The following is a 12604-nucleotide window of genomic DNA, read 5'->3' as shown; positions in this document are numbered from 1 at the left end:
TATCTGTCTCTTTGAAGGTTAGAGTATAAATATTCCAAGCTGGTGATGAATGCCAGTGCCAAGGATAGTGAGCTGCCAGCTGCTGACAGTTGTGCCATCATGGAGGGGGAAGATGCAGAGGATGACCTGATATTCACAAGCAAAAATTCACTCTTTGGCAAAATAAAGGCTTTCACTTCAAAGGTAAGGTGCTTGTGAGACCCAACCCTTAGAATGGGCCAGAGTGAAGTAATGGAAGCCTTGGGCTTGGCTCCAATGTTTATCTAACCTGACAGATGTCTGGCATGTCATGTTTAACTGGCGAGGCCACATCTGAGTTGATAGCTTCCTAATTCACCTAATATGCAAAGCATCCCTGAGGTGTGCATATGTCTTTCTCTAGTGGCCAGTATCCTTTGATTATTACTTAGGGGTTGTTTGTATGTCATGTTCTCAGCCAGCGTAGTTTGCAGACTGTGTAAGCCTTCAGGGTTGTAGCTGTGGGGAGGGGATGATTCCAGCCTCAATCTCCTCCTGTGCCATGCTAAAACAGAGATGAGTAGCAAAAGTTAAAAGGACCCTTCCCGCCGCCCCCCAATACATCAGATGCAGTTAACCTTCCAAGGTGCAGAAGAGCATCACAAATGACAGCTCCTGTGGACTTGGCACCAATCAAAAAGAATTACTCCTGTATCCCCCTCCCACACCTTTCAGTGAGGTTCTCCAGCCTCAAAAGCTCTCTGTATTTGCTGCTGTGTATCTTATTGCACTGACTGATGTTCTGGTTAATGGTGCACTGCTGTTAAGTTCTATTTTCTAATGTGGCTGTTTGTTTTCCTTAGGCGTCTCTTAGGTACAGTCAGGCATGGCAGGACTCTGTGTGTAGGGCTGTTCTCAATAAACTAAGAGGAAGAGTCTTCCAGGTAGATAAGAGACCACATATAGATGGTACTATCTTGTGTCTAAAAAGAGCCTTCCCCAACCTGGTGCCCTCCAGGTTGGACTACAACACCCATCATCCCACATAATTGGCCATGCTAGCAGGGGCTGAAGATTTGAGGACAGCACGTTGGGGAAGGCTTAAAAATGAGCCAGCAGACCGAGGGCATGCAACTATCAAATGGCAATAGATGGGATGACAATGTTGTCTAGTGATGTCTGGCTGGGATGTAGGCAGTCTGTATCTTTGGGAAAATCCAGGCTATGCTGCCAGCTTTCTACAGTTGTAGCCTCTCTCTTCTCAAAGGGAGATGTGTAATTTACTTCCTTTGGAAAAGGAAGGCAAGGAGGTGGAGTGTGCATAGTGGAGACACATAATGGAGTGTGTGAATTGTTAACCAGAAACAACCAAGAAAGAGAACCTATGGTTTGTTGCTGGGAACTCTGAGTTGTTTAAACCATTGGTTGTCATTACCTGCAAACCCAGAAAGATGGGTTGTTTAGCTACAGAAGCAATGGCCAAGAGTGGTAAAAAAACCCAAAAAGCCAGCAGCGGCTCTACATGCCAGTATTACAATGCCACAAAGGCATTTGGGATAAGGGCAGGGAGCTGGCAAAGGAGAAGCAAACTCAAACAATTCAGGGTTTGAGAAAACAAACAAGTCTTTGTGGAATCGTTTGCCAGACAAACCCTGGGTAGGGCAACAAACCATGGGTTGGCATTATGTGTGAACCAAGTGTGTTACCTACCCTTCTTTTCGGAATTGGAAACTGGACTGCCCACTGATATAGTGGCTCAGTGAAGAACTAAGGCAGAGCTATAGAAATCTGGGCTTAGGTATTCAAATTCCATAAATGGTATAACTTATGAGAACTGACTCTGTATATGAAGAGTGTGCGTGGGTTTTCTTCTCATCTCTGGAAATTAAAGGTAAATGGGTATTTCTGCTCTTGACCCAAAAGTCATTTTCTCCATGAAAATATTCTGTTAAGTTTTCATTGACGATGCTTCCGTATGGAGGGGTCCTAGTTCTAACAACCAGAAGACATTGTGCAACTATTTCATATTTTTTTCCTTACTGAATTTTCCATGCTAACAAAACAGATGGAAGAAGCAGTGGGAAAACTTGGGAGGACTACAAGTAGATGGTAACAGCTTCTGCCCCCATAAAATTCTATGAATGAGGCAGGTTTATTGCACATTGCAAGCCTCATCTGGGGGCTGTCTATATGCACTGTATACCCTGTGGCAGCTGCGTAGTGGTGCTGCATCGTTTATACAACATAGACACCAACTTGCACTCACCATGGGCTTTTCCTTTGAAACTGCGCACTCAAAACGTCACTGACTTACTGTGACTTTTTGCTTTACTCCGAGGTCACCACCTTCTTTGCTCTGCCTGTCGGTGGTGACCTTACTTCAGATTGAGGCTTTGGGCGTTCCTGGGGCAGATCAAGGCCCACGGTAGGTTGGGGGGACGTGCGGGAAGGCCAGGCAAGGGGCAGGTTCAATGAGCTGAATGGCCGCCAGCACTGCTTGGAAAGCCTGCGCTCCCTCCTGCCATGGAGATTTGCTGCTCCCACCTTGCAGCTATGATGCTGCGGTTTTTGAAGGAACGAATGGCAAAGCAACACGAGATGCACACACACACCTGGAAGCGCACCCACAAACATAACAAGTACAGACTTAACTTTCTTTGAATCAACCCTGGGTTGAGGCACAATCAGTGGTGGTTATATTATTTTTATTTTTCCAGCCTAACCTGTTCCCAAGACGGCAAAGAATAACCAACCGTTCCTTATCACAACCATACTCTTAATGCCTCTGAAGTAATTCCTGTGGTCATTGTTGTCCCTGTTTTGCAGATGTAGGTTGAGAGAATTGTCTTCTCAAAGCCACTAGTGAGATGATTGCCAAAGAGGGATTTGGACCATGTCTGCCTAGTCCAGTGCTCTATGTACTAGCTCCCATAATCACTGTGGGTGCGGTCCCCCTGGAGTGCAGGAAGCTGAGTGGCTCCCACAGGACTTGGTATCAACCCTCACATCCCCCACTAGCTGCCACTTCTGAATACTGAGATCCAGCTTGAGGTTTCTTCCACAATACAGTCCTTTAGCACTGCTGAGGCTTTGCTCTTCCGCAATCAGCTGGAAGCAGAATTATAATGGTGGTTCCGCATGGCATTTAATATGGTGCTATGCTCTAAGTGTCATTTGATTTGCTGGGATCTATTCCTTTTCATGTGAGCCTGGGATCATGGCCTTAAGAACACTAGAAGAGCCATGCTGGATCAGACCAAAGGTCCAGCATTCTGTTCACACAGTGTCCAACCAGCTGTCAACCAGGAATCCACAAGTAGGAAATAGGTTCAATAGCACCCTCCCGGTCATGTTCCCCAGCAGCTGATGTACATAGGCTTACCACCTCCGGTCCTGGAGGTAGCACATAGCTATCAGGACTAGTAGCCATTGATACCCTTCTCCTCCAGGAATTTTTCTAACCTCCCTTTAAAGCCATTCAAGTTGGTGGCCATCACTACATCTTGTGGCCTTCAATCAGCACATGTCTCCCTGTTTATTTTTAAAGCAGCTTCTGCTATTGGCCTTTCAATTAGTTGCTTTCTGTTCATTCCCACTCCCAGCAGTACTAAATTGGCCCTTAATTAGTCAGAACCTGTTCCCTGTGAAGCTAAAGCAATTGCTTTTTTATAGTTAGAGCAATACTTTCTTACTGTATTTTTTATTATTGCAATTTTGCAGTTGTAGTAGTAGTAGCATTAAAAAAAGAAAGGAATGAGCAATTGCTGTGACTGAAAAAGGAAACAATTAAGGTGTGCCTATGGAACAGGGACTAAGGACCAATTACTTGGAAGACACAGAAACAAAACACAGTTTGGCAACAACTTCATTGGGATTCTTCATAAGAACCGAGTGACCGAATAATGCCAATTCTGGAGAGAAGAGCTAGTGTGGAAGCAACCAGGGCTGACCGGTATCCTGATACTGTTCTTCTCCAGGCCCCAGGCACACTAATTGCTCCCAGCAAAATCCAGACCATCATGTATGGGGCCTGGGGAAGAAGCAACAAAAGCAAGGTTCTAGTAAGACTTAGGGGACAGAGGAGGGTTATATCTCATAGAGACTTATGGGAGCTGCTTTGCACCCTGCGTAAGTGCAGAGAACAGCATCACACTCTTGTTACTAAATACAAGGATACTGCAAAATCTGACCTGATTCAAACAAATGCAGGGAGCCCTAAGAGAAGTATGTGAAATCTTCTTGTCTAGCTCTATTCACACTTCCTCTCATGTTGCCTTTAGAGAACATCTGATGGTTTTGACTCCGTGCCACTGAAGACCTCCTCTGGCACCGCTGACATGGATCTTTAGGAGTGGATCATCGCCCACCTCCCACGCCTTTCCTGCAGGGATGCTTTGGGAGTTCTCCTTGGTTAATACCTGCACTTTGATGAACTTGCCATGTGGCCTTATTGAATACTCTTTTAACTTCAGCTTCTTCTTGTACTTTTTTAAGCTGAAAATTTTAAACGTTCTCTCCAAAAACAAAACTGTGCCAAATACAAAGTGTGCTTTTGAAATTACACGTAGATATATATTTGTATGTCTCTTGCACGCCCCACCTCTTTCTGTGATGCACCCAAAATTTGAGGTTTACCCCTTGACAGAAGTTAGTTTATCCCAAGTAAAGTTAGTGACAATATTTGCATTTTCTCTCTTCCCTGGCACCAGAAATAGCTAAGCCACCCTAAGTCACTGTTGTCATAAAGCCAGCCCATTGAGGCAAGCCTCTAAGCCTGTTATGCTTACCTAGGAGAAAGTTCCATTGGAGGGACTTACTCCTGAGCAGACATGGATAGGATTGCACTGCCAATCTTCCTATCACCATCCCTTCCAATTAGCCTGAATTTCAGAAGACCTTCCCAATGTGCTAATGCAGCAACAGTTCCTTCAAACAATGCTGAGGCCTGGTTTGCCTCATTTGGAGGACTCTTCACCAGAGATGCAATGTATTGGGCTCAAACTGCAAGCTCTGCACCCCACCAGCCTTACTTCTTATAGTCCCTTACTTCTGATTGTCCCTTATAGCAAAGACAACACCAGAGCAGGCTGCAGTGACCCTGGAAGGGCATCTCCATTAAACCCAGGTATCACTCCCAAAATACTATTATGGCACTGCCCATTCTGGAGAAAAGTGTACCTGGAAAGGGGTATACTTTAAATATGCAAGACAAAAAAAAAAGCAGCAGGATTTTCTCCATCTTCTCATGCAAGGTTGACTTAGGGAGAAAAGCAATACAATCATATATCCTGTTTCCAGTCCCTTTATTTTAAAACAATAAGAAAATAATTTATTTCTTTGCTAACTTTCTCCAAGACTTGAAAACTGTGATCCTTGGATATTGGTAAAAAAATTGAGTTCATATTCTTGAGTTCCCATCCTTTCTAGCTGTCATCCAGGAAAATTCATTGCCATCTAGGAGAGCTCCTCTGGCATGTCTGGCATGGTGGCTTATGTGGCGTTCTGCCAACTAAGCAGGACTTCTGCCAAATCCTATAGCTCCACAGCTAGTGGATCTTCAGTATAGAATTGTGTCCTTAGGCCATGTAAATTATGGGTATTAGTGCAATGATTGTGGTTATGAAGTATGACCTGCAATGGTCAAAGAATTTCAATCAATCGTCTCTGCACCAAACTGAAGGAGTGTGAAGCAGATTTTAGAAAATGTCTCTTAGCTTTGAATTACAGTCTTCAATTTAAGGCAGATCCTGATCTCCCTTACTTTCAGTGGGGAAACATATCACATGCATAGCATTTTATTAAAATTTCGTAGTCTGCCTTCTATCCAGAAACAACATCTGACCTTGGGCGTCTGGTCCCCATCTACCCTAGACTGCCTTTTGTTTTCCTAACGTTGATTTTAACATCCTTTAAATTTAATACTTTATTTGAATCTGTACTAAACTAAAGGTCTCAGAGGGGAATGTGGAAATGCTGAAGATAATTTTGCCAATGCTGACACAGGTCAGTCTGTAAATTCTGGAACTCAGTGCAGATTAAATGCAGGGGTCCGCACTCCAGTGAGTTGTACCAGGCATCAGTATGGTAAGCATTCTGAGTTCATCTGTTCCATTGTAGTTTTTATGACTTCTGCTTTGGGAAGTTTTATTCTCTCTCATCGCAGACATGTCATTACTTGATTTGTCTTACATATATCAGGTAGATCTGTGTTATGACCTACCAGGTGCTTGACAGTGTCCCTGTTTTCACAGTCCTAGAAAAGGCAGCAATGGAGCACCCAGAGCTGCCGGACGTGGTGGGTTGGTTGTATTTTGCTTGTGCTCCTGGATTCAGTCAATAACTACTGGCAACTGCCAAGCCAATGTTGACTGATTTCACCACTGTGTTTATTTTGGCAGTTGAGAATAGCCTTTAGTATAAAGCTGTAAAACCGAGAAATATACAGAAACCCAGATGCTTCTTTCACTGTGCCATCCTATACATGACTACTCAAAGCTAAGTCCTATTGAATTCAATTGGACTTACTTCCAGGTAAGTGGATATAAGATCGCAGCCCCAGACTTCCACATTTAATTTCTATATATTAAACTATCCTTTAGATACCTCTGGATTTCCACACACTCTGCTTCACTGTCTTCTCTATACTGTATAAGGGACCCCTTTAAAAATGTCACAGCATCCTTTCAGGTCTGTACTCACAGCCACTAGTGCAGAGTCATATCCACACTCCACTCATAAGCACACATTGATGCAGTGGGGGGGGGGGAATGATATACTTTTCCCCCAATTGTGAGTACCATTCAATAAATGGTAATAAATCCTGTAAATAATTTTCACAGTGCACATCCATGTTGCTTTTTTAAAGAAGGAAAATGTTTAAACCTTCTTTTCAAAGCAGCTAGCAGGAACCGGTGCTCATGCAGGAAAGGAAGGTTTAGATTGAATTTTTGTTTGCTTGTAATTGTTGGTTGCTATTACTTCGAGGTAGATAATCCACATGGATTTAAAAGGAGACTATGTGAATGCTTTTGTACTGAAAATCACATTTAAATGAACACCAAAGCGTACTAGGATTGAAAAGAAACTCAAAGGTCAAAACCCACTTTCAGTCATTGCTGGAATTATTAGAAGATGGAAAGGACAGGAGCTGTGAAGCTGGCGATGGCATTTTGCTGGCCTGCACAAATGAATGACTATAAAACAGAAACATGCACAGAAATCCAGTTAACTAGTAAGCATTATTATTACTCATTTTGAGCAGGCCTATGCAACTTAGAATATACAAAGTCGAAGGCAGTTATGTATTATGGCCCACCAGGTACTTAGCAACTTCCATTTTCGCAGTCCTGGGGAAGGCAACAGTAATGGAGCACCTGGACCAGCCAGATGTGGTGGGTTGGCTGCATTACACTTGGTGAATTATAACTTGTGAAAGCCTGAGTATTTTTTGGAATGTCATTTCCAGAAAGGGCAGCCAGAATGGAAGTTTGCTGCATTATCGTAAACCTCAACGTATATCCAGATGGTACTTTTCCTACAACCAAATTTTAGATAATTTCTTGGAGCATAAGAACAGATTTATTTGTGCATTGGTGAATCCCACCTGTGGCTACCAAACCTTTCTTTGAAGCCACATAATGTTAACAATTATGTGACTTATTTCCAACCAGAAAAGAAAGAGTTGGTTCATTTTACTGAAAACACAGAGGAGCTATGCCATAAGACAGTCTTCCCCAGCCTGGTGCCCTCCAGATGTTGGACTGCAACTCCATCATTCTCAGCCAACAGAATGATGGGAGTTGCAATCCAACACATCTGGAGGGCACCAAGTCGAAAATGGCACCAAGTCAAGGATGGCTGGCATAAGGAAACCTGAAGTACATTGAAGCATTCATTGATTTGAAGGATGAGAGATCTAACTTCAAAGAATACCAAAAGGGAAAAAACGGCCTTCTGAACCAGTGCTGAGAAAAGCAGCACTCTGTTTTAAGAATCTCCAGCTGTATCCACACAAGTGCTTGAGCTAAGATGGGAAGGGTGTACTTATGCAATAAATTGCTAGGGAAAAGGTTTTTAATTCAGTTGCAAAGGCATATTTTCACTATCCTTCCCCCCCCCCAAAAAAAGACACCTCTTGGATTAAACAGTTTCAAAAGTGAGCAGCAAAGCCTACAAAGGATGATTCTGTACCTTTATTAAAACGTAGCCATAATGCATGTCATTTTTTCACTAGGGAGAGGCAAAATAGAAGGAACATCTGCACCAGCCATAACCCAGACAGTGGTGCAAAGTGAGCCTCAAAGATCATGATATATTAGGTGTAATTATTTTCTTTTGGAAAATCGGATGTGTTGACAAAATGATAGATGAAAAGCCAAATATCAACTTGGGCAACAGGCTAGCCAGAGTAGTACACTTGCAGCTTCTCTTATGTGTCTGTGACTTAACATGGGAAAGAAAATTCAGTTATTGCATATGGCTGGGAAGGGAGAAGAGAATTGGATGACAGTGCAGCAGCCCATGGGTATTTGAGTTAATTCATGACACAGCAGTAAGCAGCAGCACCTCTTAAAGGTGCAGACCTGCTCTCACCCCTGATTTTCCCAATTACTCTCCAAATGCAAGAGTAATGCCCATTTTATATTTCAACTTCTCTTTCAGATACATAATATAGATGGCACAATGCTCCTTCTGAATTTGTGTGCTGGCACTGCCTAGGGAGCAGAGAGAGAACCCAATAGGATTGGGAACTTGCCTTGAGTGTAAAAATTACTAGTCATGGCATTGTACTTCTGATTTTAACATTTCAAATGCCTGGCATAATTTAAATATCTCGACTTTCTGATATGTGTCATTTATGTGAATGTGGTCCTTCTGTAATTCACTGAGCGTGATCCTAAATTTCATTCTGAGTGATAAATAAGATCAGAATGATACATTTGTCTATTTAATAGCATCACTGCTTCTGTTTTGTATGAAGTTGTGATTTATTATTCTGGCTTTTTTGTCTTTGCAATATTTTGTACATGCTTGAAACTGTTTTTAGATGAAACTGTAATCTTTGTAATATATGATCAACCTGCCACATATTTTAATGTCCCAGCAGCAACCTTCAAGGACTTTTGTTTGTGTTGACAGGACATAAAAGTGCTATTCAGGGACTATGATAAGATACCTTTCTTACACAGATGACAATGAATTTTTGCAACTCTGTATATTAGAGAATTGACTGGATTATATTTATAAAACTGTTTTTCTCCCCAGCTTTGTGATGATAACCTGCAGGTTACCTTACTGTGTATGCCAAATGGGCTGGGTTTCTTTTATATATGATCTTAATAGAATTTTATAGTTTCTGGAGGCAAGAGTTGCATGTACATTCTCGATTTAAAAATGATGTACTCTTCTGACTCTCATGATGTGCGAAGTCTCTCCCTTTTGTTTTGGAGGAGGTGAAGTAACAAATCAAGTAAAGGTGCCGATCTATAGACTATTTATTACTGCATTGCTCTTCTTCTATAACACAGTTCTGTCTGAGCTAGAAGTCAAGTTGTAGATGAAATATCACAAAAATAAACCAGGAACTGCTTTCCACCAAGGTGGGCCATCTTGCTCCACACTGTGCTAACTAGCAGCAGATCTCTGGGTTTTCAGATTTTTCCTAACCTACTATGTGTTTAATGGAAGATGCCATAGATTGAAGCTGGGACCTTATACTTGCAATGCACATGTTCTTCTACCGAGTTGTGGTTCCACCCAAAGAAGTGTCCATACTGTCAGTCTTTAAATGCCTCCTCCTCTCTCTATTGGTCTCAGAATGAGAAACATAAGATCAAGTGAACTGACATTCATTTTTAGGCTGCTCTTGCTGGATGCCTCTGTTTCACGGTGGACAGCAGCACAAATAAGTTAGCGATAAGCCATAGTTCTGGGTTCAGATACCACAATAAGCCATGGTTTAAATGAGCCAAACAACAAACCATTATTTCTATTTGTGGTTTGTAGCTGATTAACAATCCATGGTTTATTAGGGGAGATGGATTCAGATATAATGATGGTTTGGACAACAGGCCAAGGGTCATGGGTTATTTAACCCATGATGAGCCGTGGCACAAGTGGGCATCAAATTGTATATGCAATCCCCACTTGGGAGTTGTGTTGTGTGAATCCAGTGATCATGGCTTACGTGAGGGTTGTTTAACCCATACTTGCCAGTTTTGTATGATATGAAGACCCCTAAGCAGGAGTTGCATATTCAAAATGGTGGCTGCATGCACTGCAGCCTCATCATGGGTTAAATACACCATAGTGGGCTGTTATGTCATGCAAATCACCGCAGTGAAGGTGTTCACCCATAACCCATTGGATTAAAAACTGATGGGTGTAACTGCCTCTTCTGGTTTTACTCAGGAACCCACGATCGTCTCCTTTGTAAGTGCTGAGCATGACATCTGGGTGGTTTAGGGGGCTAAAGAACCCATTGTTTAACCAACAACAAACCCTGGGTTAACTGCTGGGCTGTTTAGCCTCTAAACAACCCAATGATCAAGGTTCCGATGTCATGCTCAGCAGACTACAAAGGAGCCAATCGTGGGTTGCTGAGGAAAAGTGGAAGAGGCAGCTACGCTGCAGGCAGGACACTTATTCTCTTCCACTCATTTATTTATTTATTACATTTCTATACCGCCCAATAGCCGGAGCTCTCTGGGCGGTTCACAAAATCATTGTGAGGATATAATGCATGACACATCATGACATGCAAACCAAGTAAATGACAAGACAGTTATCAACCAGGCCACTGAGAAACATCCAGACATTTTCATCTAAACCCATTATTGCCTTGCAGACTATTTTTAATTAGGAATATAGAAAGCTGCTTTATACGAAATCAGACCAATGACCATCTAGTTCAGTATTGTCTATCCTGACATTCAGCAGCTCCCTAGATTTCGAATGGGGCGTTTCATAGTCCTATCTGTAGATGCCAGGGACGGACATGGCTTTCTGCATGCAAAGCAGTGCTCTACCACGGAGTTATAGCCCTTTCCCAGGGAAATGTATAAACACAGTAACCAGGAATAAACAGGTTTGTTACGCAGTCTGCTCAGTTTCACTTTTGGTAACACCTTTAAATATGCCAAAAGTTTTGCTATTTGTATAATGTCAGCAAGTATCAATGATGAGAAAGTAAATCACTTTATTCTCACTCCTCTACAATAAAACAATCATGTCTCATAAATAAAAAAGGGAGAACAATTTGATTACAACTGTAGAGATGGATTTGGAGAACTATTAAGCTTTTGTCGCTGTTCCCAAATTAGTGTTGTGTAGACTAGAATTTCACCTTTAAAAAGACAATACAGTTAACTCACGACTTCTTGCTCAGGCCACAACAAAAACCACAACTTGAGCCATACAGTTGCGAGTATCAATATGAGAGGGAGTTTGTAGCACCTTGAACTACGTCCTACATGGGGAAGTGACATGACTTTCAGTCCTGTGTTGTCTAAGAAAGCATTGTCCAAAAAGTTTTTTTAAAACTATTATACACTCTACACCAGCCTCCTGCAAACTGGTGCCTTCCAGATGTGTTGGACTACAACTTTCCTAATCCCCATCTAGCATATCTGTACTCCAACATCTCTGGAATGGACCAGGTCAGGGGAGGCTGCTCTATGAGCATCATCAAATGGCTCTTTTATTGTGCGCTCATTACTCTCCACTTATGAATGTTTGTGGGTCGTTTTGATGACAACATCCACCTCCCATGCATCTCCCACTCCTTACCATCACAAAATAGACCCCTTCAAATCCATTTTTTTAAAAACGCAATGTGCCATTTCCTGCTGTGTGCAGGAAAACTGGCACAAAAATGCCCACTGAATGGGCCATGTGGTCATTGTTTACTTCCTCTTTCTAACTCTGTGTGAAGAAAGAGGCAGTATTGTGGGACAGAAGCGGGGGGGGGGGAACGATGGTAAGGAAACGCAATCCCCACCTCGTCTGATGGTGCTGTATGTCACCAGGTTTATTTCAACCTCCTTGAGTTCTATGGGCTTACTCATTAGTATCTATGTTTAGGAGTGCAGCCTAAGTTCCCTTTGGATGAGAAAGAGCACTGGAGACTTCTGGTAATATTTTCTTTATTTACCAATACACAAACAGAACACAGTGGAGGCAAACAGGTAATCCTTCCACAGGCAGCAGATCCACAAGAAGCAACCCCTGAGCACTAGTCTCAGACTTCATTCACCTTTGCAAGTGAATTGACCGTTCAGAGGACCATCCATACCGTCAATAAGGATGCAATCCTATGCGTGTTTAAACAGAAAAAAGTCCTACAACTCCCAGCATACCTCAGTCAACCATAGTTAGGTAGGGGATGCTGGGAGTTGTAGAGCTTTTTTCCTATCTAAACATGCATGGGGGTGCCCCTTAAGAAACACTAACACTATCTTTTGCCTGATCACAGCAACCAACCTCTAAAACCTATCAAAACGTTGCGGGGTGGCTCTCACGACGAGGACCATAAAAGTGTTCTTCCTTCATTTTGGCAGTTGCTACTACTGCTTATCCTTCCCTTCTTGGCAGCGCTCCAAAAACCAGTTTTGCAGTTCCCTCTTCTCCACGCAAGTTTTCCCTACTA

General features: G+C 42.5%; 1 protein-coding gene across 2 annotated transcripts in view; it reads left to right on the top strand.

Annotated features, from left to right (window-relative positions):
* The window catches only part of ELAPOR1 (endosome-lysosome associated apoptosis and autophagy regulator 1), a 57230-nt gene extending 52605 nt beyond the window's left edge, over window positions 1-4625 (top strand). Inside the window, exons 21-23 of one of the 2 annotated variants that reach the window (XM_063118792.1) lie at window positions 18-183; window positions 822-902; window positions 4239-4625. In XM_063118792.1, coding sequence (XP_062974862.1) covers window positions 18-183; window positions 822-902; window positions 4239-4307 — 316 coding nt within the window. In that variant the 3' untranslated portion in view covers window positions 4308-4625. The remainder of the gene's footprint in view (window positions 1-17; window positions 184-821; window positions 903-4238) is intronic. The other variant, XM_063118783.1, reaches the window with a different exon arrangement.
* Window positions 4626-12604: the final 7979 nt, after the last annotated feature.

Source organism: Elgaria multicarinata, chromosome 1 (assembly GCF_023053635.1).
Source record: "Elgaria multicarinata webbii isolate HBS135686 ecotype San Diego chromosome 1, rElgMul1.1.pri, whole genome shotgun sequence".
In the NCBI taxonomy this organism is placed as follows: domain Eukaryota; kingdom Metazoa; phylum Chordata; class Lepidosauria; order Squamata; family Anguidae; genus Elgaria; species Elgaria multicarinata.
The sequence above is the reverse complement of the archived record's forward strand: the minus strand, read 5'-3'. Positions and strand labels throughout refer to the sequence as shown.